Here is a 27,972-nt window from a genome sequence, read left to right on the forward strand (position 1 = left end):
CAGGAGAATCACTTGAACCCGGGAGGTGGAGTTTGCAGTGAGCCGAGATTGCGGCATTGCACTCCAGCAACTCTGGATACACTCTGGGCAACAAGAGCAAAACTCTGTCTCAAAAAAAAAAAAAAAAAAAAAAGATTCACACGTATTTACTTAATCCTGAGAGTTGCCCTGTGTGGTTGGTGTTATTATTTTTGTTTTACATATGAACATGCTGACACACCTGGCTCAAGTTCTGGGCTCAGGACCCCAGAGCTGGTAAGTGGCTGAGCTGGTTAAAAACCCAGACAAATAAGGTTCCATGGCTTACAAGAGAATTATAATATGGTATTCACATTCATTTAAAATTATCATGAAATTTGATGCATTCATCTGTGAAGTGGATTAAATCTGAACAAATATTAACTAGGACTTGGGCCAGTAGAAAGCCTATTTGATCCTTCAAAAGGGATTGCCTAATCATGATTATCACAGTTAAAGAAATCATGAGGCATTACTTTGTAGTCATGCCATTTATCAAGCTGTAAAATTCCAGCATGCAAAGACTCTGGCCATTTCCTTGGGGTCTCCTGCAATGCCTCTATTTAGCTGAAGTGTCCTCTGACTAGCACCTTCCCTTCCCTAGAGGGCCTTTCTCCTCTTCCAATCACTTGAAGGAGTTACAGAGAGTTACCCAGGGATCACCTTCCTTGGCTGCAACATCAGAATCACTTGGGGGAACTTCTTAAAAATACAGATTCCAGGACCTATGGACTGCAAATGTCTAGGGATAGGGCCTGGTAATCAATATTCTCAAAATCTCCTGAGGTGATTTGGATGCTTTGTGCCAGACTTGAAGAGGGAGGTGTCTTGGTGGACCCTCCCTCATTCGACAAGCCACTGCTAAGTCTCCCAGCAACTCCTTTGAATTATATTTCTGTTTCCATGTTCTCATCTCTATCATTCACCTGACTTCAGAATATTTTCTTGATTATGCCAGCATCTGCTCACAGGTACTGTCTTCCTTCCACCTACTGCCCTCATCCTTACCAGCATCGGCATCCGGTCAATGATGAGACTAAGCTTGAGAACTCACAGACCTTCTACCCACTCAGTTCTGACTTTTATGTTGGTTTGGTGTCAGGCTCCACACCATTGTCAGTGCTACACTCCCTCCAGGCTCCTCAGAAGTTCCCTCTCTGTTGCGTCCTCTTGCCTTCCTCTTGGCTCCCATCACACCCCCTGCATTTGCCCTTTACAGCTTCCAGAACCGGTTCCCACCTCCTGTGGTCCCAGAACACACACTTATCTAAACTATTCGATTTAGCCACGATGCAATGAATATTTATTAAGCACCTACTAAATAGCAGGCACTATTTTAGACACTCTGAGCTGATAACCTGGCTTTCTAGATCTTGCTACTCAAAGTGTGGTCCACTTACCAGTGGCAAGAGCATCACCAAGGAGCACATTAGAAATGTAAGTTTTCAACTAAGTCAGAATCTACATGTTTAACAAAATTCCTAGGAGATTTGAGTGCACATTAGAGTTTGAGAAGCATTGTCTAGGTGGTTGTGGAAGATGGAGACTATCTGGAAGAAACTATTTCAATTTCTCTCTGCCCCTTCCCTTTGTAAGCCAGCCTTAGGTGATTCTCCCCTTTGGTTGCCCGGATAACTCTGGGTGTTGGCCCCCTAATTGGTTTTTCTTATAGGGCGTCATTTACTGACATGCCTTTTATATGTAAATACCTTATTATTGTTCCCACAAAGGGATGTCACCATTTCAACCTTCCATTCTTAATAAATGTTTAGGATCCCAGGCTCTATACAAAATAGGCACTGAAAAACATGGTTGTGAATGAAATCTTTTAAGTTTCAAAACTACACTGGACCCAACCTCAGCGATAGTTATGAAAGCTCACATTCAAGTCACAGGTTGCCTTATTGGAAATACTTTTTAAATTATATAGGTTTGGTGTTTAACAAGCTAAATTTCATTCCTTTAGGAAAAAGCATCTTAATGTGAAATCCAGGTGTATTTTTTTAAATGAGGCTTTTGCATGCAATTAAATGAAAATGGTGCTTCCTTAGAATCCCAAAGAGTGTATGTTTTAAAAGGATATCTCTGTGTGTAATATGTAAAATATGTAAAGGTCCTACTGTGCTCAGTTTGCCTTCATCTCCCCCATAGTGCCTTACTACACAGCCCCACCTCTGCTCATCTCAGCCTTGTTTTTTTTTTTTTTTTGAGATAGAGTATTGCTCTGTTGCCCAGGCTGCAGTACAGTGGTGCAATCTTGGCTCACTGCAACCTCCACTTCCTGGGTTCAAGTGATTGTCATGCCTTAGCCTTCTGAATAGTTCGGATTACAGGCGTGTGCCACCATACCCAGCTAATTTTTGTAATTTTAGTAGAGATGGGGTTTCACCATATTGCCCAGGCTGGTCTCGAACCCCTGACCTCACGTGATCTGCCCTTCTCAGTCTCCCAAAGTGCTGGGATTACAGGTGTGAGCCACCAAGCCCAATCTCAGCTATTTTTTAGAAGACTCTCGCTCTTACTGAAATTCTGCCCATACGGCATTTATTATTTTTATTTAAATTTTTTCTACTGAAGCTCCAGGACACAGAATAATTAATATTATGATTTTGTTAATATTAAATAGTATGCCACTACTGTCCAGCTCACATTAAATTGGCAATGGGATTTTATACGTGCATCAATGATTTATCTCTCTTTTAGGCTGCAAAAAGAGGATTTGGGGTATACCTGTAGTTTTCTCTACCCAATACTAACTACTTCTCCAGGAAGAACGTCCTCTGCTTTCTGAGAATGGCCTCTCCCACATGTTTCCCTTGGGAACTGCTGTATTTTTTACCCCCCATCTCTTGGCCAAGGTAATTGGTCCAGGGGAGACATTAATCCAAGCTGGGTCAGTCATACTCTGACTTTTGGTTGCAGGCTTGGTCATCATAGGACCCAAACAAGGTTTTCCCCAAGATTTTTCCTACACGTCAATGGAGAAATAAAACTCTGAAGGGATCAGTGCCTGTATTTTCTATCAAGGGGAAGCCTATCTGCCACTGGAAAAGAATAACACTAATACGCAGAGGAAAGCAGGGGCAGAGTTTGGACAGTCCCCTTTCGTATGTGATATACCCTGTGTACTTTTCTAGTATATACCCTTCTGGCCTAAGTTAGTCCAGCATGGAATTCTGTAGCTTGCAATCACAAGAATAAGGACAAAATAAAAACAAACAAAAACAGAAATAAAACAACTCTGCTTCATTTCTAAACAAGATAAACTTCTGTGTTTTGTGCTCAGAGTTCTTACTGCATAAGATGTGAAAATAGTACCCAGAAGAGTGATTTTTCATATAATAATTGAAGTGCTTTTTGACTAACCTAAAAGCAAGGTATACCAACTTTTGGTGTATTTATCAGCAGGCTGGCTCTGCTCAAGGAGCCATTCAATCATTTATTAGTCACAAAACTCTGAAAGTAAACTGACTATTAAAGGTAGAGAAGAAGTGAAAATTCACTTGGACTTTCTAGGAAATAAATTAAGAGGGTATGTGGTAAACTGAATGGTAGTAAACAACATTTAATTTTCACTTTTGGTGTGTTTTTTTTTTCTGTCCCAAAGGAACAGACACATCTCAATTACTTTGCTGGTGTGTTTGCCATTCATGATAACTCTCCCAGCTCAATGTTCCAAGCCTTTTAAGGAGTTAAAAGAAAGGCCCTGGGGAATAAAACTTCACGCTTGTTCTCATCTCTGCTAAATTTCACTTGCTTTAGTCATTGGAGGGCAAGAAAATGGTTTCCATGGAGGAGAATAATTCCTTGACTCTAACTCAAAAGGGATAAAAAATATGTGGACAGAAATTGGTATGTTTGGAGTCTCTTCTAGGAAGGACACTCTTGGAACATAGGCAAAAAACCAAGTCTAGAATATTCATACTTCGGGCTCAACACATCTTCCTTTCCCTTCCACTAATGTCTAAAGAAGATGTCTGTTTCCTTTCTGTTAGTCGAAGCATTTACTCTGGATTTTCACTATACGTTATTTTCTTCTTCTATTTTTTTCTTAATTTACAAAACATCTGAAGTAAGCATATCACTGACAATCTAAAAACAAGGTAGAGGCAGGAGGATCACTTGAAGCCAGGAGTTTGAGACCAACCTGGGCAACATTGTGAGACCTGTCTCTTAAAAAATATAGAAAATTAGCTGGGCATGGTGGTGCATGCCTGTAGTCCCAGCTACTTGCAAGGCTGAGGTAGGAGAACCACTAAAGCCCAGGAGATGGAGGCTGCAGTGCACTATGTTTGTACCACTGCCCTCCAGCCTGGGCAGCAAAGCTAGACTTTGTGTCTAAAAAAACAAAAACAAAAGCAAAAACAAGGAAGATGCTTATATGGGAGTGTGACCTGACCATTTGTTCAAAGAGTATTTACCTACTATGTGCCAGTACTATGCTAGTATTGATGGTCCAGCCTTTCTCTGTGAGCAGACAGAGAGGGCCTTGTCCCCCCAGAGCTATAATCTCTACTAGCTCCCTTCTCTTTTCAGAAGGAGAAAGTCTTGGACAAAAAGGGCAAGTATCTTGATCATTCTATGAGATATTCTTTCATATCTATAAAATTATTATTTTTAAAATTTCCATAGTTAAATAGAACTTATATTAAAATAGCTGCTTATTTGAGTCTCGATGTTATAATAATCTTTGAAATTTTTTTTCCTTGCTGAGCAAAGAGAAAATGAGTGTGAAAGTCTGACCAAGGCTTCTATTCAATGTGGAGTTGCTACCTGATAAGGTTTGGTTCTGTGTCCCCACCCAAATCTCTTCTTGTAGCTCCCATAATTCCCATGTGTTGTGGGAGGGACCCGGTGGGAGATGATTGAATTATGGGGGTGGGTCTTTCCTGTGCTGTTCCGGTGATAGCGAATAGGTCTCACAAGATCTGATAGTATTATAATGGGGAGTTTCCCTGCACAAGCTCTCTTTGCCTACCGCCATCCACGTAAGATGTGACTTGTTCCTCCTTGCTTTCCTCCATGATTGTGAGGCCTCCCCAGCCATGTGAAACTATGAGTTCAATTAAACCTCATAGTTTGGGTATAAATTGCCCAGTCTTGGGTATGTCTTTATAAGCAGTGTGAAATGGACTAATATACCACCTTGAGTAGGGAACTAGATAAATAAATAAAGCTACGTTCATACAATAAAGTAATACAAAGCCATGAAAAAGCTTTAAAAAGCATGACATGAAAAATCACCATGACATAATGCTAAGTAAAAGAAGCAAATTGAAAACTATATGGATTTGGATCGTGTGTGTGTGTGTGTGTGTGTGTGTGTGTGTGAATCCCATTATGGTACTAATCAGGAAAATTGACAAAAATGTTGACAGTTATTTTATTTCACATTTCACTACTAAAATCTTTTGCTTATTTGTCATTTCTTATTTAGTAGAAAATGTAACATTTCTTGGAAAAGCTAAATTATTTTTCACACACAAAAAAATGACCCTATGTAAAGTCTGAATATTGGAGGAAGACAGATAGCACTACCACAACTGGCCTAGGGATACTTCCTGACACTGCAATTACTCCTGGCACATATACTTCATCTAGGCAACCACAGAAAGGAGAACATTCAAGTGTGGCTCCCAGATAGCTGGCAGAGCACATGGTGCTGGTAGAAATCATTCAAAGAGAGACAATGAGTTCCCTCTAGCTGTGGCAGGATATAAAAAACTGTAATACACATTTATATTTGAAGTGTATATAGATTTCCTAGTCAATTCAAGTATTGTACAGCAAAAGGCTTTCATTAAAAACAATATTTTAGGTGCATTATCTTGTTGTTCCTCCTTACAGTTTCATAAGGTAAGAGATATTTTTATCTCCATTGAACAGGTGAGAAAATTGACATTCAGGTGGTCATGCAGTGACTTGGTGGAGGAGCAGTGGCCTGAAATGAGGACATATGACCCTAGACCCCTCACCCAACACCATTCGCATCCTGATGGGCCTGTCCATTCATAGCTGATGAGTATCTGCCCCGAGCTTGCCGTCTGAAACACAACTTTGTAACCTTCTGGGGCTGAACTCAGTTTGATGGTACTAATGTTGGTTTGGGGTCCTGGAATGACTGCTGGTGGGACAGACATGAGGGTGTGTAAGAAGAACATGAGCCATTAAGGTTGATGTAAAGAAAGAGGTGAATGGATGTGATTAGAACATATGGGAGATATGGGAAAGGGGAGAAAAGACAGGAGGCAAAGCAAAGCAAAGCAAAGCAAGGCTCTGCAGAGGATAACGCATATGGTGACTGTGAAAGAAATGAGGAAATCTCTTTGCGAAGCCACTAAAAAGGAGGAAGAAGAAAGAAGACAAAATGGTGGGTCAAGCACATCTGTGGCTGAGAAGCAAAAACTCCTTAACTTTACCACAAAATCCCTGCTCACTGGGCTGTGGGTGTTTAGTAGAATGTGATGCTAGAGCTGAATATCCAGAGTGATTGGAGACCCTCCGGTGAATCCCTAAGAATTTCCCCTCACCAAAGTTACTTTTAAAATTAAAGCCTAATCCTAATGGTATAGACAAAACACAGGTTTAACCAGTGACAGCTGATGAAAAACAGATAAATGAATTAGAACAGATTCCCCAACCCTGTAGTTCTTCTCTGGAGCAAGAGTCCTTACCTGGGATTTACAGACCCCCAAGCTGTTCATTGAGAGATATCATGGAGCACAAGGACTTGAATGGGGTGGAGGAAATTTCATCTTTATTTTCACTCACTTCTGACTAAAGCAAAAAGTACCTTCTACTGTCGATGTAGGGAGGGAACCACATGGGTGATTTCCACAGGAACTATGACTTTGTCACCAACAGATAATACAATCAACTTGATGACCAAGCTGTGAAGAGCTCACTGTATTCCCCATTTCAAATAAAAGAAATAGTAGGCTTACTCTAAAATGCATTTGGAGCAATGATACACACTCCAAAACTGTGCTTCTTCAACTTGACCATATAACAAGTCCCTGGGAATCCTATTACAATATAAATCATGACTTAGCAGGTCTGAAGTGGGGCCTGAGACTCTGCATGTCTAACACACTCCTAGGTGACTCACGGCCCACACTTCACACTTTGAGTAGTCAAACTATAGAGTTATTTCAATGTAGAGCTCTAGGGACACAGATCTTTTTTTTTTTTTTTTTGACAGAAGTAGAGTCTACAGAGCTTGGTGTGCGTTTTACATCTCCTATGATGATATGAACAATTACATCAAAAATATCCTCTAGGTGCTTATCAATTGATAGAGTTAGGCAAACAGTTACCATATCTGTGCTTTCATATTCATTTTTTTCCTGCTTTTATTATTTCATTTCTTAGAAGTGTTTATTGTACACATCCTCTGAGTGTGTGTGGCAACTGTGTTTTATTCCTTTTCATCTCCAGTGTCTATCAGAATGCTTTGCAAATACTAAGTTTTCAATAAACATTTGACAGGGAGTTTACGGATGCCATGCTTTCTTTCTTAATTCTTGAACTGTGGATGTGGCATTCGAAATGCATAATTCTTAACCAAAGCACGTTGGTATTTAATCCCCAAAGCAATTTTGGGAGATGAAATACTGTCAGCTTAATTTTCCTCATCACCTAAATACTCCTTTTAACCTGGGGCTTACTTCTTTTTTTAATTACACTTCGGTTTGTCTAATTTAGCCTGGGAGGCCTGTTCATTATTTAGAACCACCAGCAAAGATAGAACTAACACTTCTGGGTGCCTTTCAGTCAAAAGATAGGAAATCTCTGGTTATTACAAATGGAGCCAGTAGGAAGCTTTGGCACACATGTCGCAGCTAAAGGTAGGTAGTAAAAATTGTAAATGCTCCCAAATGGCCATAAAATAAACACTGTGTGGTACTAATTCCAAGATATTCAGGCTTTAGTCTTCCTAACAAGGCAGGTATAGGTGTGTGTAGCAGGTACTGGGACTTTACCTAAAACCCAAATCCACAATCACAGTGGTACAGGGGCGAGCACTTTGAGTGGGTGGCTTACATTTGGCCTGAAAGAGCCAGGTTGGCTTGGGCATGTATTTATGTCTCTCTGAACAGTCTTCAAAACTTTTACAATGTGTACTCTCATTCCTTCTTAGGGAGAAGTGAGTGGAAGGGCATATGGTGGAGTTGCCACCTCTAGTAGGATTTCTACCACCTCCCTAGCTCCTCAAGTGCAATTTTCCCACCTACAAGCTCAGCTGGTTTTCCCCAATTCCCAACCAACCTTCTCTTCCAGTAGAAAAGCTCCTGAGCTGTCTTCTACACCCTCATCAGTGGGATTCCATATGGTGCCTCATGCTCAGGCATTGTTTCTGGGATGTTTAGGTTCTGCATGACTTTCCTGTGACTTTAGCACCCTATTTCTGCAGCTCAAATCTCCTCAAGAGGGCTTCTTGGGATGCTTTGGCTTCTGTTTTCATCTGTACTCTGAATTCCTCTTTCAGGAATCTCCCGTGAGTATCAGGCTTCCCTCTCACTCTGCTACCTCTCTTCTGAATTGTCATGTGTCTTTCCTTGGGGAATGGTCTTGCCCAGGGGTTGGGGCCCTGGGGAAACTCCAGATGATTATAGTTGGTGATATGGTTTGGCTGTGTCCTCACCCAAATCTCATCTTGAATTCCCGCTTGTTGTGGGCGGGACCTTGTGGGAGGCAATTGAATCATGGGGGCAAGTCTTTCCCATGCTGTTCTCATGATGGTGAGTCTCATGAGATCTGATGGTTTTAAAAGGAAATTTCCCTGCATAAGCTCTCTTTATTTGCCTGCTCCCATCCATGTAAGACGTGACTTGTCTTCTGCCATGATTGTGAGGCTTCCCCAGCCACGTTGAAGTCTAAGTCCAATTAAACCTCCTTCTTTTGTAAATTGCCCAGTCTCAGGTATGTATTTATCAGAAGCATGAAAATGGACTAATATTGGGGCGTCCAGACTTCTTTATTTTTTTATTTATTATTATTATTTTTTTGAGATGGAGTCTTGCTCTGTCACCCAGGCTGGAGTGTAATGGCATGATCTCGGCTCACTGCAACCTCTGCCTCCTGGGTTCAAGCGATTCTTGTACCTCAGCCTTCGGAGTAGCTGGGATTACAGGCACCCACCACTATGCCCGGCTAATTTTTGTATTTTTAGTAGAGACAGGGTTTCACTATGCTTCCCAGGCTGGTCTTGAACTCTTGAACTCAGGTGATCCACCTGCCTCGGCATCCCAAAGTGCTGGAATTACAGCTGTGAGCCACCACGCCCAGCTGGGATGTCCAGACTTCCAAGCAACATTCCCCCTGTTAGTAAACTTGAGTCATCTGCTGGAGACCCCAGGACTCCTTAACCCCTTGGACTGCTGTTGGCCTGAACTTTGGGACGGCTCTTTCCTAGGAGACCACTTCCCATAATGTACTGGGAAGCACAGCCCCAGAGTGGTTCTTGCGGAAGTTTCTTCAGATCACATCAGTCCTCTGCTCAAAAGCTTCCAACAGCTCCCACCTCACTCCTAGTGAAAACACAGAGGCCTAAAGACCCAAAAAGATCTGTCTCCCACCCCAAAAGTCCCATCTCTCTGACCTGATGCCCTATAATCCTCTTCAGGCAGAGCCACCCTGCTGTTCCCCCAACACTCAGGCCCATTTCCAGCCCATTGTCTTTGCACGTCAATCCTTCTGCCTGGAGGAATCCTCCTCCCTGTGTTGGCTGTTGTCAGTTCTTCACCTCTTAAGTCAGATGTTGCCTTCTGCGTAAACCTTTCCATGCCTATGCCAAGCATACTCATCATCCTTCCCCAAACCGCCCCTCCCTATTCCCCCATTTCTGATATTGTTTTTCTCCTGAGCCCTTATTACTACCTAACATACTATATATTTTACCAACTTATTTTGTTTATGGTCTGACTCTTCTTTCTACAATATAAGCTCCATAAAGCTTAGGATTGTTATTTTTATTTACTACTGTTTAAAAATATTTAACAAGCAGGTGTTTAATAAGCATTTGTTCAAGGAATGAATGAATGGATGAATGCAAATTTGTTAGGATTTCTTTTTAAGGTGACGAAAATGCTCTAAAATTGATTCTGGTGGTGGTTGTATGTATCTATGAATATACAAAAGCCAGTGAACTTTGAAACGAGTGAATTGTATGATATGGGAAATAAAGCTGATTAAAGAGATACAAGCATGGCATTCCAGGTATCATAGTGAAGAAGTTTGCTGTGTGTTCTCTATGTGAGCAGGATACCAGAGAAACTCCTTCATTTTGATGATATTGGCTTGAAACCTGAATTAGCAGAGGCATCTACACAATGGTTATAAACCAGGGGCTCTAGAACTTGAGGACCAAGGTTCAAATCCCAATGGCACCACCTTCTAGTTGTGGAATCTTGGAAACGTCACTAAAGTTTGCTATATACATCTTTTATCTGCAAAATGGGACTGACAATAGTACCAAACTCTAATGGTTATTGTGAGAATTAAATAGGACGTTTCCTGTAAATGACTCAGCACAGAAGACAGCCCCATGGTGAGTGTCTAATACACGGCCACTATTTTAATTTTTATTATGTTCTGGAGTACTGGGGATGAGTTGCTGGAGAAAGTCAGATGGCAGTAGTTGTAGCCAGGTCTCAAAGCCATTATTGCCTGTTAAAATTTAATTTGACTTTCTCAGGTCTGTCAAGACAATCCCTCCTTATGCCCGATCCAACCCCTGCCCAGACATTCTTTCACTGCTTTGATCTTACTTCAGTAGTTCACAAATAAGGCAACCCCTCGAAATCACGTGGGGCTTGTTAAAAAGCAAATCCTGAGTCTCACATGTAGGTATTAGGCAGTAGTTCTTGAAGTCTGGTCCTGGGACCAGAAATATGAAAACACCAGCCCTAAAAAAGATTGGTTGAAAATTTAAGGTAGGCCCTAAAAATCTCTTTTAACAAGCTCTCCAGGTGATTCTGATGCATGCTCAAGTTGAGAATAACTGGCCTAGTTAGAATTTGATTTTCAATAAGCAATTCACGCAATTTTGATCTACTCATTGCATACAGTCACTGGGGAACCAGTACTAGAACAAGAGAATTACATTGAATCACCTATCATACAGTGATGCCTAAATCATCTATAGGCTTCCAACCTTACAAGCTGAAGCAACTCAGAATTCTCTTATATGCACAGACCCTCAGCAAACAAATGGACAGTTTATACACATATCTCTTAAAACCCATTTCTTCTGGATACACTACCTTAATTTCTATCAAGCTTACTTATTTCTTTGGTTTTGGCATACGCTTGTTTTCAAGGATATTTTATTTAATCTATCTGTCACCAAATATTTATTGTGTCCCTACAAGGACACAAGGAATCAACAAAAATGGAGAGAATGTCTCAATTCATGAGAAAACATTTTGGAAGATAAAACTGATTATTAATGGTGAGAATGGCATTTCCTTTCACAAGGAGCCTTAGGAATTGGGTAGCTAACATTCTGTGTTGGCCATTTAGGTACTGCCTTTTCTAAATATAGGAGAGTGGACTGTATAATTTTTTTAAAATTCTTGCAAAGCCCAGTGCTACCAAAAAAAAAGGGGGGGGGGGAAATTTGTTTGCAACACGTTCTTAATTTCTTAAACAAAGGTAAGTGTTTTCCATTTCCTTGTGAGATTTCAAAGATTCCCAAAAGCAATTACAAACTCAACGTAAGTTAGTGAAAATAAAAATGATAAAATATAGCCTCATTGGCAGAAGACAGAGAAGCTTGGTAAAGATGCTAAGACAGTCAGCCTTATAAAAATAGTAGCGTGATGGACACCGTGTCAACTAAACAATCTCTCAAGCTGGTGCCAGTCACACCCGCCCTTGTTTCCTTTCAGTTATCCAAAAGCATCCAAAGTTTTCTATAAGAAAGAGAGTTCCAGTTGCACAAACATAAATCATGTTTCCCAGGCTTACCAGTTTAATATGTTCTCGCTTCTGGTATTTTTCACTATAATACTGTTCTTGCCGAAGATTAAGCAGCTGCTGCTGTTGTTTGTCCTTCAAGTCTATTAATTTTTGGGTCATTTCAGCATCCAGGGCAGCGAGGTCTTGCTCAATCGTTGAGGAACCATGATCAGGGCTGCTGGGTTCCGATCTGCAAAGACACAGAGCTTGACTCACAAAACAGGAAGCCCATCACAAGGTGGAGGGAAGGTTATTCACCAGAGTTCCTCCTAGAGAAAGTTCTCTGTTTGGAAATATGTATTTTCATAAGCCACTTGGGGTAGAGGGTGAGACCCCAAGGACAAGCTTAGCAACAGTGTTTCCAATCCCAGAGACTGAATGGAATTCACGGTGCTATAGAAAGAGGCAGGGTCAGAAAGAAAAGCAAAGAGGCTGGGGGCCCTGGGCATGGCAGTGGTGAGAATAATAATCTCCCTTTGGGAAAAACAGTGTCTAATAAAAAATTCTCAGGTTTTAATCTTTTTTATTATTTTAAAATGTGACAAGCGTAATGGCATTCCCAGTTACCTTTCCCATATGAAAACTTCAGTGGACACTGCATTGAGTAGACTTTGTTAGAGAAGCTAAAGATGTGCCCTGTTTAGCATCAGGGGTGATGATTATAAATGGAGAGCACGTGTAGATGCCTTGTGCGGATAACCCTCCTGGCTGCCATCTGGGTTCTGTTTCTTAACAATTTTATTGTTGTTGTTGAGACAGAGTCTTGCTCTGTTGCCCAAGTTGGAGTGCAGTGGTATGATCTCGGCTCACTGCAACCTCCACTTCCCACGTTTGAGTGATTCTCCTGCCTCAGCCTTCTGAGTAGCTGGAACTACAGGCATGTGCCACCATGCCTGGCTAACTTTTGTATTTTTAGTAGAGATGAGGTTTCACCATGTTGGCTAGCATGGTCTCAAACTCTTGACCTCAAGTGATCTGCCCGTCTCAGCCTCCCAGAGTGCTGGGATTACAGACGTGAGCCACCGTGCCTGGCCTCTTAACAAGATTTTTAACAGCAAAGACACACTATGAAAATAAGGCTCTTTGGAGGCTTCACCAACTTCACTGATATGTTTACCCAAATGGCAGTTTCCACACAAACTTACAAGGAGAAAGAGATGGGTTAGTTCATTCTAAAATATTTCGAATGCTTCCTCTGAGCAACATGACTTTCTCTGCATCGTTCTTAGAGAATCACACAGATATTAAGAAGGTTAGGATGAAGGTCAAGATAAATTAATTATCATTAACTTATGGTGTGATTCCTTCCACTTTTGTACTCTGTATTATTACCTGTAGGAAACAATGGAAAGAAAGACAAGAGTATTGGGAACAGGGTCCAAAGAGTAGGTATGCTCTTTTCATTTATATGGAATCCCTTCCAGAAAGACTAAACCACCACCTAAGACATCCAACACATCAGACTCTGCCTCCATATTTTTCACTTGTGGTCCGATGAGCCAGGTAAAGTTTCTTAGAATCAGCTGTTACTAATTCTGGTTGCTTTTTCTTTGAATTGGGCAAGTATCAGTGGCATCACATGGAGAAGGGAGTTGGTTGAAGCTGGTGTTAGAATCAGCTTTTGTCAAATAAGGAATGCAGAATTCTCTCAAGTTTCTTTTTGCATTTTTATGTGCCATGCCAAATGAGGACGGACATTCTATAAGGCTCCTCACTGCAGTGTTGAGGGGACCTTTCCTCTTGGCATGACACAGGTAACATTGAATTATCTGTTTTCTTTTCTTTTTTTTCTTTTTCTTTTTTTTAGCCAGGCTGGAGTGCAATGGCATGATCTCAGTTCACTGCAACGTTCACCTTCCAGGTTCAAGTGATTCTTCTGCCTCAGACTCCCGAGTAGCTGGGATTACAGGCATGCACCAACATCCCGGCTAATTTTTGTATTTTTAGTAGAGACAGGGTTTCTCCATGTTGGTCAGGTTGGTCTCGAACTCCCAACCTCAGGTGATCCTCCTGCTTCAGCTTCCCAAAGTGCTGGGATTATAGGTGTGAGCCACCATGCCCAGCCTGAATTATCTTATATAGCAGGAAGTCATTGTAGCCAGGGCATAAAGGCATTTCTTCAATCAGTTCCAACCACCCCAGCAGAGGCAGCCCTCATTGCTGACCATCCCCCCGTGGGCAAGGCACACTCATATCCAAGTAAGTCGGTATACCCATCTCCAGCTTACATTTGAGGAAACCGGGCTGTGTGAGATAATTGGTCAAGGACACAACACGGAGGCGCAGTAGTGCAACTTGCCCAAGGCCAAAGATTACAGGGGCAGAGAAGGGCAACACCTGTGCTCTTACGAGCAACACAGCATGACTGCACGCCATGTCCGGACCAAAACTATTTTTGAGTAACCTGTTCTTCACATTATGTAGAAAGATCACTTGAGATGATGAATATTAAAGAAATTGGTGTGATTCATTCCAATTTTGTACTCTGTATTATAATCCGTAGCAAACCGGGAAAGAGAGATACAGTATTAGGAACAGGTTGGGTGTGGTGGTGGCTCAAGCCTGTAACCCAGCACTTTTGGGGACCGAGGTGGGCAGATCACTTGAACCCAGCAGTTCAATGTCAGCCTGGGTAGTAAGACCCCATCTCTAAAAAATAAAAAAAATAAAAAAAATAAATTAGCCAGGCCTAGTGGCATGCGACTATAGTTCCAGCTACCCTGGAGACTGTGGCAGGATGATTGATTGAGCCCAGGAGGTCGAGACTGAAGTGAGCTGTGATCATGCCACCACACTCTAGTCTGAGCAAGAGAGCAAGACCCTGTCACAAGGAAGGAAGGAAGGAAGGAAGGGAGGGAGGGAGGGAGGGAAGGGGGGGGAAGGGAAGGACGGAAGGAAAAAAAAGGAAGGAAGGAAGGAAATAAGGAAGGAAAGAAATAACTTCAATGGATGTAATGTCCTTCCATTCATTTATCTGAGGTGTTTTCAGGATTTTATTGCGTATCAAGAGAGATGGAAGACAGATAGGCATAATCAGACCCACTGGCTTTGCCACTTGAAGAAAAGCTCCTTATGACGTATCTTTAGATACTACGTACTAAGGGATTTTTTGGTTTTGTTTTGTTTTGAGGGACAATACAAAAAAAAAAAAAAAAAAAAAAAAAAAAACAAGTGAACAACATCTCTCCATCTTCTATAAAAACAAAGTTGAAGGCATTATCCCCTCTGCTGGTTGTATAAGATCCATGAAATTAAGTCTGTGGCAATTTAATACTAGGAAAATGCTTGTCTCTCTTGGAAGAGTCAGCAAGTTTCCTTTAATCAGATAAGGAGAATTATCAAACCCATATTCCTTTTCTCAGAAGCCAAGAACTGAATTCAGTGTTCAAGGACAGAGATGACATTAAATGGTTGGTGCTGTCTAGTAGAAACAGAATGAGAACTACATATGTGATTCCTTTCATAGACGTAATTTCAAACTTTTAGTAGTCACTTCAAACAGCAAAAAGAAATGAATGAAATTAATTTTAATAATATATTTTATTTAACTTAATATGCCCAAAATATCATTTCAACATGCAATTAAAATAAAATCAACAGATATATTTTAGATATTTTACATTCTTTTTTAAAAAAGTGAAGTCTTAGATATCTGGTGTGTATTTTATAGTTATAACACATCTCACAAGCAACATTTCAAGGACTCGAGAGCCACCTACAGCTAGTGGCTCCCATATTGGGCAGCAGGTCTAGATAATTTGTCCAAAGCTCAGTCTATGCCTGTGTGCGGTTTCTCTTTCTATTTTCATGGGATTTTTACATACAAATCTTCTATGATGTTACTTCAATATTCTACTGGAAGTTTGCAGGATATGACTTATAAGTATATACAAAAATGAATAAACAAATACGTACAGTGAAAGGAAAATAAATCTTGTGGCCCCAAATCACTAAGCTAAATGGGAAAGTCAAGCTGGGAATGGCTTAGGGCCAAACTGCCTCCCATTCTACTCAAAGTCACTCCTCTGCTCACTGAGATAAATGCATATCTGATGGTCTCCTTCGAAGAGGCTAATCGGAAATTTCAAAAGAATGCAACCATTTGTCTCTTATCTACCTATGACCTGGAAATCCCCTCCTGGCTTCCGTCTTCCTGCCTTTGCTTTGAGTTGTCCCGCCTTTCCAGATAGAACCAGCGTTCACCTTGCATAGGTTGAGTGACGTCTCACGTCTCCCTAGAATGTATAAAACCAAACTGCTCTGACTACCTTGGGTACATGTCGTCTGGACCTCCTGAGGCTGTGTCACAGGCACACGTCCTGAACCTTGGAAAAATGAACTTACTAAATAAACTTGCTAAATTAACTGTCTCAGATTTTCGTGGTTCATAGTACACATGACTAAAGTAGAAACTCAGAAGTTTTAGGCCAAGCTTTGCTTGAACTGGCTGTGTAACTACAGGTAAATGGTAATACCGTTAGCTTTCAGCTTCCTCCTTGAACAAGTGACAAATATCACCTAGGTGGCCCTTAAGGCTGCTCCAGCCTTAAGAAATGATGATTTTATTACTTTTTAAAGCCCAAGGATTAGGTTTTGATAGTGCTTTCAATTTAAGCATGTGTTAAATAATATGTCACAATATAAATCTAAAAAATGCATCTTATCTCTATGACTTGGCATCAAAAGAAGATTATTCAGTAAAGGAAGGATGTAATAGTTTGTCTTATACTTTGCTTATTGACAGGTCACTTACATGCTTACACAGTTTCAGGGTAATTTATAAAGTTTTCAGTTAACGAATGAAATTATATTTCTCAGTGGCAATTATTATCAGTCAAGCTTTTGAGATAATCTTTACTGAGAAAGCTGATGACAACGATTCCAAAAAAGTTTTGAGTAAATATACAACTAATTCTACATAAAATTTCCTAGAGCTGTGAGGATCATTGGATTATCTTTGGCAATACATTGTCCATTGGTTAGCCAACATATGAAAAATGGGCTATCTGATAAAAGTAATTTATATACTATAGTATAGAAAATTAAGTGGAGTAATAATTTCAACTTAAAAGGCTTTTCTTAACTTCTCTTGATGCTACAATTCATTAAAATGCTATATATATATATATAGAGAGAGAGAGAGAGAGAGAGAAATGGAACTAAGGGATTCTTTTGCTTTTGAAAGTTAGAAATCTTCTAAATGATACACCTTTATTAAAACCACAAATAACATTTTATTTTAAACACAAATATTATTTTAAAATTTTATTTTTAAAATGTTATGAGTTGATGTTTAAAAAGACTTTAGAACAATGTCTTACACAATGCTGTTAGTGCTTAATAACTGAAATTAAAACTATTCTTGACAGCTAAATAAGCCTTGAGGAAGACAAGAACTGTCTGTGCCCTAAAAAGATAACAAAATGTAAAGTCACTGCATTTACTTCCATTTCCCTAATTATTCAACTTTGAAGAAAATATTTTTATGTAAAAATTAACACTGTTGATTAGGGAACTTCATGCTGCAAAACATTTACTGTCAAGAAGTTCATACTATACAGTTGTAAAAGATGTTCAAAGAAATTTCAGGAATCTAAATTTAGAAGAGAAATCTCATAACATTTGGGACAGTTAATGAGGGAATTTATTTGGACATAGTTATTTCATGCATCTGTTTGTTTTATTGTGTAGAGATATAAGATTATAAGTATAGGGACCAGAAGCAGTCACTGGTCTACAGAGATGCAGATTCCAGATCTGCTATGTCATTGGATACAAGCAGTATCTCAGGGGGCAACATGCCATGACCTCACTGTCACTACAGCCTTTTGTGTTGCATGTGCCACTGGCCAGGTTACTTGGCCTTACTGAGTTTTAGGTCCTCTCTTATCCAATGTGGGCGATGCCTGTACCTACTTCACAGTGCTGCTGTGGGCAATATATGGAACAGTACAGAGAAGTGGTTAGCACAGGTACTGGGTTAAATAACATCCCTGTAAACTTCAGGTTCTGCCCAGAACCTCTCAGTCTGTGATCTAATTTGGAAAGAGGTTGTTGCAAATGTAATAAAATGAGGTCATAGTGGATTAGGGTGGACCTGAATCTAACGCCTGGTGTCTGTCATTAGAAGAGGGAAATTTGCACCAAGACACACCTACGCAGAGAACTCACGTGATAATGGAGGTACAGACTGGAGTGATGTGTCTGTCAGCCAAGGAATGCCAAAGATTGCCAACGACCACCAGAAGTTAGAAGAAACAAACAAACAAAAAAAGATTCTTCCCCTAGACTTTTCAGAGATCGCATAGTCCACTGACACCTTGATTTTGTTTTTTTGCTTTGTTTTGTTTTGCTTTGTTTTGTTTTGTCTTGAGACAGAGTCCTTCTCTGTTGCCCAGGCTGGAGTGCAGTGGCATCATCTCGGCTCACTGCAACCTCTGTCTCCCGGTTCAAGCAATCCTCCTATCTCAGTCTGCTGAGTAGCTGGGATTACAGGTGTGCACCACCATGCCTGGCTAAGTTTTGTACTTTTAGTAGAGACGGGGTTTCACCATGTTGCTCAGGCTGGTCTCAAACTCATGGCCTCAAGTTATCTTCCCACCTTAGCCTCCCAAAGTGCTGGGATTCCAGGCATGAGCCACCATGTCCAGCCGACACCTTGATTTTTGAATTCCTAGCCTCCAAAACTGTGAGAAAATACATTTTTATTGTTTTAAGCCATCCAGTTTGCTGTACTTTTTACAGCAACCCTAGGAAACTGATATGACACATACGCCCAGCACTTCATCGACACTCAATGAAATGCTATTCCAGGACTGAGAACAGTCCTTGACAGGGTATAAGAGAGGAAATGCCCTGTGGTCCACCAGACCCTGTGTCCACAAAGTCCCGTGATAAGCTATGATGAGCAGTCCACATGTGGGGTTCTGAGAGCACGTGACACTCTGAAATCCACATGGCATCCTCACGTTTGGAAGCAGGTCTCTGTTGGAGTTTAGAGGCAGCACCTGCATTGTTCACACAAGAGTCTTGCAATTGAAGTAGGGCCCTGAGCCCAGAGAATCCCAACTGCCCTATGTCGTCATGGTGGGAACTAAGCAGAAGGTACAGGTTTTTGTGTGAAGTGCTGGGAGATGGCAGCTGGGAAGGGAGGCAGGGATTAGACCAAAGAAGGCCTTTCAGCCACCCTTCAATTTCTAGGATGGTCCTGAACGATTATAGACCAGGGCCCATCAGTGGAAAGTCTGTGGACCAACAGCATCAGCAAACCTTAGGAGCTTGTTAGAAGCTCAGAAGCTCAGTCCCTACGGAAGGAGGCCCCTGAGGCAGAAACTCTAGGGTCAAGCCCAAGGGTCTGTGTTTAGCAAATATGCACACTGAAATTTGAGATGCACTGATCTAGTCTAGATAATGGAGTGTCATGAACACATTTGGTGTGGGTAACAGCATGACTTTCATTCTCTAAAGGACACCTGGGAATTGCAGAGACATACAAGCAGGCTACTCTCTTCAGGCCTCTGACCCCATACCTTACGCTTTTTTAAAAAACGAATCAAGAATTCATCCCCTTCTCTCCATGTCTACCACCTTCATCCTAGACCAAACCACCATCATTACTCAGCTGGACTTATGAAAAGGTTTCCTAACTGGTCTCCCGCTTTCACTCTGAGCCCTTGATCCTCACTACTCAGAGTGTTATCCATGGAACTGCAGAATCAGCATCACCTGGTGCTGCTCAGGCCCCAGTTCAGACATGGAGTCAGAACCTGCACCCAACAAGATCCTGGTGACTCATGTCCATTTGAGATGCACAGCTCGAGGGTCCCTCTTCCACACAACAACTAGACTCATTTCTCTGAGACTCTCAAATTTCACCATATTAATTTCTTTCTTCAGTAGCATCTTATTGCACATTCAATACATTTTGAACTGTCACTTGCTCCAGCTCTAAAGAACCTAGCAGTGGGATTCCTTCCTGTTTCTCTGATCTCATCCTGTTTCACTCCTCTCATGGTTTACTATGTTTCACCCACTTTGCCAGCTTTACTGTTCCTGGAACAAGCTCATTGTTTTTCCTGCCTGAGGGCCTTTGCACTTGCTGTTTCCTCAGCCTGGAATAAGTCTTCCTAGTTCTTTGCATAGCTGACCAGGCCTTATTCTTTCTGTGCCACTTTATTGCAGATCGACATGTCAGAAGTGATCGCCCATCTCTAGTCATTCTCTATCCCATGGTCCTGTTTCTTTCTTTCCTTAATAGTCCTCATCACAGCCCAAGATGATGCTGTGTGTTTGTTGTTTATTGTTTACGTTGCCCACATTACCATGTTAGCTATTTGAGATGATTGGGTAGGTCATGTTTATTGCTGAGTCCCCAGGGCACAGGAGGCACTCAATAAACATGAATTGAGTGAATGTGTGAGAGATGCTTCTCATCATCAAGGTTTGAGTACACGGGGCTGTGGGAACCCAGGCCCAAACATAAGAGTCACCTGTGTAAGGCATTATACATTTCAGATAGGGTAGCAAAGGATAGTCAGCTTCTCTTTTCTCTAAGACCAGTTGTGGCCTGGTGTGGTGGCTCATGTCTGTAATCCCAGCACTTTGGGAGGCCGAGGCAGGCAGATCACTTGAGGCCAGGAGTTCAAGACCAGCTGGGCAACCTGGTGAAACCCCATCTCTACTAAAAATACAAAAATTAGCCAGGTGTGGTGGCGTAATCCCAGCTTCTTGGAAGGCTGAGGCACAAGAATCACTTAAACTCTGGAGGCAGAAGTTGCAGTGAGCCGAGATGATGTCACTGCACTCCAGTCTGGGTGGCAGGGCAAGACTCTGTCTCCAAAAAAAAAACCAGCTGCCTCTCCAAATAGGTTCTAGGTAACCAAGGCAAAAAACTCATACTCATGGCAGCTGTAATACAGGTAGTTAGTTAATTGGAATTGGGATCACAGGCTAGACTCACGGGAGGACTTCCTGCATTTTTATTCTCAGAATTTGGTCAAATAAAAAAATTCAATCCACAAGCAAATTTGGGCTAAGGTACCTTAAAAGCTGTGGAGAACGGAGGAGGTTAGGTGGCCTTCTTGCCATGGTACAGATCCAAAAACATGATATAAAACATTAAAAACCCATGTTAACGACTCTTCATGCTATGAAACAAACTAAAAATATTTGTTGAACTTACTTTTTCTTACTGTCCTTTTTGGCGGACTTTTCCAAAGCTGCTCTCCTTCTCAAGTAGTCATTCTGAATTTCATTATACTTGGTAGTGTGTTCTTTGATAAGGTCAGTGGTTTTCTTGTGGTGTCTCTTTACCAGGTCTTTCATTTCTTTGTAGTGCTTCTTTTGAAGTTTCACAAACGATTTCTGTTGCTTTAGCTCTTCAATGGTCTGTGCTTCCACTTCTGCAACAAATGAATATGAAAGCTAAGGGAATGGGAGGGCTCAACGTCCAGATTGAAAGAGGAGCGGCCCACCTTCTTAGGAGGAAATGTTTGATCTTGCTCAGCTGGAGTTTAAGAGCGAAGCTTGACGTCAGCTCTATCTGGGTTCCAGTCTGACTCTATCACTTGCTAACTTTGAGACTATGTTATTAAACTTCTCAGAGACCCGACTGCTTCATTTGAATATATATATTTTTAGTTTGGGTTCCCTAGAAACAGAATGCGAGATGGGGATTCAGGTGCACACGCTTTACTGAGGGACTCTCAGAGTAGGGGAGCCAGGGAAGCAGACGGGGCTGGGGAAGGAGCTGAGCAAGGGTGTGGTCTCAGAAGGATGGAGTCTGGTCTCTGCCTGATCCCATGGGGGAGCGCTGGAGTGTGAGTTGTACCACTGAGCTGGTTTCATCTTGAGGTAAGAAGGCGAGGTTCTTGCATGTTTGGGACATTCAGTGCAGGGAGGCATAACCATCCGGAGAGGGGGCTTCCTTTTGGTTGAGGGCAATTTTGCAGAGAAGGAGAAGTTATGAGCTGTTAGCAGCCAACCCTCCCCACCAGCCAGGAGACGGGTGCACCAGCTGTACAAGGAATCTGGGCAGGGCACCAATAGCATTGCTAGAAGGATTATAATACTTCTATAACTTTATAGGGTTGTTAAGATGATGAAATAAAAGAACTCACAGAAAGTATTTAACCCAGTTTCTGACACTGTGCCTGTAGAGGCTTAGAAAATAACTGTGCGGGTTCTACAGCACCATTTCTAAAGGTACCATTTACAGTATAAACATCATAAGTTTGTACATTTATCATAAAAGCATATAGCAGTAAAGTGTCTGAGGGAAGGTCTCTTATAATTTGCACAAAGTCACCAGAGGCTTACTAGCAGGCCACATTACTATATTGTTTTATTATTATTTTCTTTTTTGAGACAGTCTTGCTCTGCTGCGCAGCCTGGAGTGTAGTGGCACGATCTCAGCTCACTGCAACCTTCACCTCCCGGGTTCAAGTGATTCTCATGTCTCAGCCTCCCAGGTAACTGGGATTACAAGCATGCACCAACACACCCGGCTAATTATTTTCTATTTTTTGTAGAGATGGGGTTTTGCCATGTTGGCCAGCCTGGTCTCAAACTCCCAGCCTCAAGTGATCCGCCCTCCTTGGCTTCCCAAAGTGCTGGGATTTCCAGGCATGAGTCACCATGGCTGGCTGCTTTTTTTATCCCATGCTGAGAAAACTTTTAAAGTGATAGGGGCTGACCTTAAAACATTCTGGGCCGGGCGCAGTGGCTCATACCTGTACTCCCAGCACTTTGGGAGGCCCAGGCAGGTGGATCACCTGAGGTCAGGAATTCAAGACTACCCTGGCCAACATGGTGAAACCCTGTCTCTACTAAAAATACAAAAATTAGGCCAGGTGCGGTGGCTCACGCCTGTAATCCCAACAATTTGGGACGCCAAGGTGGGTGAATCATCTGAGGTCAGGAGTTTGAGACCAGCCCGACCAACATGGCAAAACTCCCGTCTCTACTAAAAACACAAAAATTAGCTGGGCATGGGGGCACACGCCTATAATCCCAGCTACTCCGAAAGGCTGAGGCAGGAGAATCGCTTGAACCTGGGAAGCAGAGGTTGCAGTGAGCCAAGATTGCGCCACTGCACTCCAGCCTGGGCGGCAGAGTGAGACTCTGTCTCTAAATAAATAAACAAACACATGAAAAAATAAAAATGCACAAATTAGTCAGGCGTGGTGGCAGGCGCCTGTAATCCCAGCTACTCAGGAGAATGACCTGAACCCAGAAGACAGAGGTTGCAATGAGCTGAGATCACACAATTGCACTCCAGCCTGGGCGACAGACTGAGGCTCTGTCTCAAAACAAAACAAATCTGTATTTTACTGATCTATTCAATCAATTCTAGAATGTGCATTTAAAAAATATGTTAACATTTCTGAAATCAAGATGCATCTTATGGTTGGTGGGGTATTACAGCGGGTCAGTGCTTTCCTTTTTTAGCAAAACGTGAGCATAGAATGCTTTACAACTGGTGGTATCTTAACTTCAGTGAATTATCATTTATATGGACCTAGATCAAGTCATAGTTCATGTTTCCATGCTTTGAATTGAATGTCCTGCTTCTGGGAACAAAAAATGTCACCGTAAATATTTAAAACTATCAACTGATTCAGAAATAATATATGCTGTGAGTAACAAGAGCCCTGAATAGAAAATAAGATGTCTAGTGAATAAACGTGGGAACTAGAATAATAATTGATGCTATTAAATGTTAAGGTCTTTAAGTAATAGAAATATATTTCCTTTTCTTATACTGTGTCTATTCTCCTGACATTCGATTTCTTTTGAGAATGAGGCCACGGAGAAAACCAGGTACATTTATTTAATGGTTTCCCTCAGGCCCAAATTGACTCATTATGGTTGCATAATAAGTTATTACATTAAGAATTTATAATCCCAAGGAATTGCTGCATTCTTGGTGGCAGATGCAATTCTATTTCTTTAAAAGCGGTTTACAGCACATCAGCTATAGGCAGTTTGGAAATAAGGCTCTAGATGTTCTTACCTATGATTAGAAATAAATCCACATAAACTATTATTTTTAAAAAGTCTGTAGATGAGAGGCTGTTCCTTAGAATATGCTCTTAAGTATAAAGGTAATGCCCACTTATATAAAGACAAATAGCATTTATAAAGACGCCACCAAGATATAATCACAGCTAATGTATCGGCACAGACCATTGCCTTTTGTACACTCATTTACATTCTTTTAAATAACATTAAAATCATGTTCTAGGAACACTTCTGTCTCTTGTTGTATGCATTAATATGGTATTGTTTCCCATGAAACTAAATCTTTTTTTTTTTTGAGACGGAATTTCATGCTTGTTGCCCAGGCTACAGTGCAATGGCACGATCTTGGCTCACCGCAACCTCCACCTCCTGGGTTCAAGCGAATTTCCTGCCTCAGTCTCCTGAGTAGCTGGGATTATAGGTGCACGCCACCACAGCAGCTAATTTTGTATTTTTTAGTAGAGAGAGGGTTTCTCCATGTTGGTCAGGCTGGTCTCGAACTCCTGACCTCAGGTGATCCACCCCCTTGGCCTCCCTAAGTACTGGGATTACAGGCATGAGCCACCGTGCCCAGCCTAGAACTAAATCTTTTAAAAACATGTTTTGTTGGGAGGGGTGTGGTGGCTCATGCCTGTAATCCCAAAACTTTGGGAGGCTGAGGCGGGTGGATCACCTGAGGTCAGGAGTTCGAGACCAGCCTGGCCGACATGGCAAATCACCATCTCTACTGAAAATACAAAATTCGCCAGGCGTGGTGGCGCATGCCTGTAATCCCAGCTATTTGGGAGGCTGAGGCAGGAGAATCGCTTGAACCCGAGAGGGGGAGGTTGCAGTCAGCCAAGATTGCACCATTGCACTCCAGCCTGGGTGACTTCGTCTCAAAAACCAAACCAAACCATATTTTGTTTTCCTTAAATACTTTCCTCAAGTAATTTTTCTATGCACATTTTTATGCATTTCTTGATGAAATACAAATACATACATCAAAGTGCATAAATCATAAATGTATAGCCTTGTAAATTTTTCCAAAGTCAGTGTGCTTCAATATCCATCACTCAGGTCAAAATCAGAATTTTGCCAGCATCCCAGAAGTCTTCCTTTTTGGTTCCTGTCTCCCACCAAGTATAATCCAAATCCAGGTTTCTATAGCATGAATTAGTTTTGTCCTTGAAGTTAGTGTATATGGAATCCTATAGAACATGCTCTTTTGTGTCTGGCTTTTCTCCTCAACATTATGCTTGAGTTTTATCCAGGTTGTGTGTGACTTGAGTTTATTTATTCCTGCAGCTGCCTCCTGTTCTATGCTAGGAATTTATCCAATTTATTTACCTACCTTACTGCTGATGGACATTGGGTCGTTTCTAGATTTGGCCCTTACCAGTGGTGCTGCTTTTGATGAACATGTGTGTACATTTCTCTTGTATATTGAGCTGAGTATTACAAACATTTTTAACATTCCACTACCTACTGCTAATTGTCCTGCACAAAGCTTATACCAATTTTAGTTCCACTAGTTTATGTGACTAACCAAATATAAAATAATTCCAAACTGTATCACAGTTCTGAAAGACTGTGCATTTTATGCTCACAAATGGATCATATTCTGTATATCTAAAATATAGTTTATTGTTGGCAATTTGGGAAGACAGGTATTCTTGTTCACTGGGTTACATTTCCAGCATGAAACTATTCTTTGATGCTGAAATAGCTCTCTTGTGAAACTACACTATTTTTATGCCAGTAGGGTTCTAGCTACAAAGTATGGTTACTTCTCTGTGATTATATCATATCACGTAGACTAAACTAAAAGTGTTATGTTTGTAGATTTTTTAGAAGAAGAAATATTAATGATGTTATTTTTCAGATACGAATGGAAATTTCCTCTCCTCTAAATACTTCCACTGTGTAATACTCAGCTGCTGAATTCCATGGGGGAAAAGGGTGGCATTTACCTGTTAAGACACTCTGAATAAGATCTTCTGTTTTGGCAGGTGCCTTTACAGAACCTGTAATAAAAAAGATAAAATAAATACCTCTTCAGCTTTTTAAATTTTATTCTTCCTATAAACAAACAAGCAAACAAACATATTTGGGCCTTGAATCTAAATCTCTTTTCAGAGAAATGACAAATTGTGTGAGACAATTCTTTATAAAAATTATTCTTAAAAAGTCTTCATTTGCAGCTTTGAGACAAACCTAATTAAATGTAACATTAAGCCAGGTGCAGTGGCTCATTCCTGTAATCCCGGCACTTCTGGAGGCCAAGGCAGGTGGATCACTTGAAGTCAGGGGTTCAAGACCATCCTGGACAATATGGTAAAACCCTTTCTCTACTAAAAATACAAAAATCAGCAGAGCATGGTGGCAGGTAGTTGTAATCCCAGCAAGTTGGTTGGTTGAAGCAGGAGAATCACTTGAAGTCAGGAGGTGGAGGTTGCAGTGGACTGAGATCATGCCACTGCACTCCAGCCTATGTGACAGAGTGAGTGAAAGTCTGTCTAAAAAAAAAAAAAAAAAAAAAAGGGGGGGGGTGATATTATATGCCCCATTTATAAGGAGAGAAAAGACATCCACTTGGAAGCAAAACAAATTCAGTTTAGGCAATGCTATTGCCACCTTCTGGCAAAATCAGGAATGACAAGTGGCCTTTTAAAAGTCAAATGTTGGGAGGCCAAGGCCAGTGGATCACCTGAGGTCAGGAGTTCGAGACCAACCTAACCAACATGGCGAAATCCCGTCTCTACTAAAAATACAAAATTAGCCGGACATGGTGGTGCATGCATGTAATCCCGGCTACTCGGGAGGCTGAGGTAGGAGAATCGCTTGAACCCAGGAGGCAGAGGTTGCAGTGAGCCAAGATCACACCACTGCACTCCAGCCTGGGCAACAAGAGCCAAACTCCATCCCAAAACAAAATAAAGTAAAATATAAAAGTCAAATATCGACCACTAGGCAGTAATAACTGTTACAGGAAAGATCCATTGGTGAATGTCAAAATCAGTAAGTAAAAGTTTAAGGAAGAACAAGATATTTGCATAGTCTCAAAGTAGCTCTCCCAATATATCTAAGAGGGGAAAATAAATAACTTTCAGTGGAGAAACCACCTTAACCAAGTGATCCCACATCATCAGTGATGAGGCCCAACAATAACGTATATCCGTGATGCGATGCGCTGAGAAGGGCAAGTATCACTTGCGTGGTGCTCTTGTCAAAATGCATGCCCTCAACCTAATCATGGTGAAACATTGGACCAACCCAGACTGAGGGACGTTCTACAAAATAACTGACCAGAGTTCTTCCAAAGTAGCAAGGTTATGAAAGACAGGAAAGACTGCGGGACTGCCAGAGATTAAAGGAGACGGAAGAACCATGACAATAAAATACAATGTGGGATCCTGCGTTGGAATCTCGAACAGTAAAAGGACATTAGCGGAAAGCAAGTGAGTCCAAATAAAGTGTGCAGTTCAGGTCAGAGTATCGTGCCAATGTTAGTTTCCTGGTTTTGATGACTGCCCCACGATCCCATGAGATGTTAACGTTAGGGGAAGAGGAGGTTATTTTTGCAATGTATTCTGTGCCATTTAAAAAATGTTTTCCGTAAGTTAAATTATTCCAAAATATCAAGTTAAAAAAAGTTAAATGTGAAAATGCTAAATTCTCTTTTACTTTCAGGAACACATGACTATTTACTCACACATTTAAATGATGGATTTATATTTCAGAAGCACTCAAGATGTTTGTATTTGGTATATAAAACTCTTTATTTGAAAATTTACTTCTTGTTCATTATTAAGTCATCTTCTTACTATTATTGACTTTGGCAACTTTTTTTTTTTTTTTTTTTTTTTGAGATGGAGCCTCGTTCTGTCACTCAGGTTAGAGTGCAGTGGTGTGATCTCAGCTTACTGCACTCCGCCTCCTGGGTTCAAGCGATTCTCCTGCTTCAGCCTCCTGAGTAGCTGGAACTACAGG

At 41.2% G+C, this 27,972-nt stretch overlaps 1 protein-coding gene across 2 annotated transcripts in view; it reads right to left on the reverse strand.

Moving 5' to 3' along the window:
- The window catches only part of PLCB1 (phospholipase C beta 1), a 784,598-nt gene that overhangs the window by 106,439 nt on the left and 650,187 nt on the right, over positions 1–27,972 (reverse strand). For both annotated transcript variants that reach the window (XM_023217869.2, XM_023217868.2), the window contains exons 25-27: positions 25,953–26,006; positions 21,161–21,380; positions 11,989–12,169 (exon numbers count right to left, since the gene is read on the reverse strand). In XM_023217869.2, the coding sequence (XP_023073637.1) occupies positions 11,989–12,169; positions 21,161–21,380; positions 25,953–26,006 (455 nt within the window). The remainder of the gene's footprint in view (positions 1–11,988; positions 12,170–21,160; positions 21,381–25,952; positions 26,007–27,972) is intronic.

This window comes from Piliocolobus tephrosceles, chromosome 20 (assembly GCF_002776525.5).
Source record: "Piliocolobus tephrosceles isolate RC106 chromosome 20, ASM277652v3, whole genome shotgun sequence".
NCBI classification, from domain to species: domain Eukaryota; kingdom Metazoa; phylum Chordata; class Mammalia; order Primates; family Cercopithecidae; genus Piliocolobus; species Piliocolobus tephrosceles.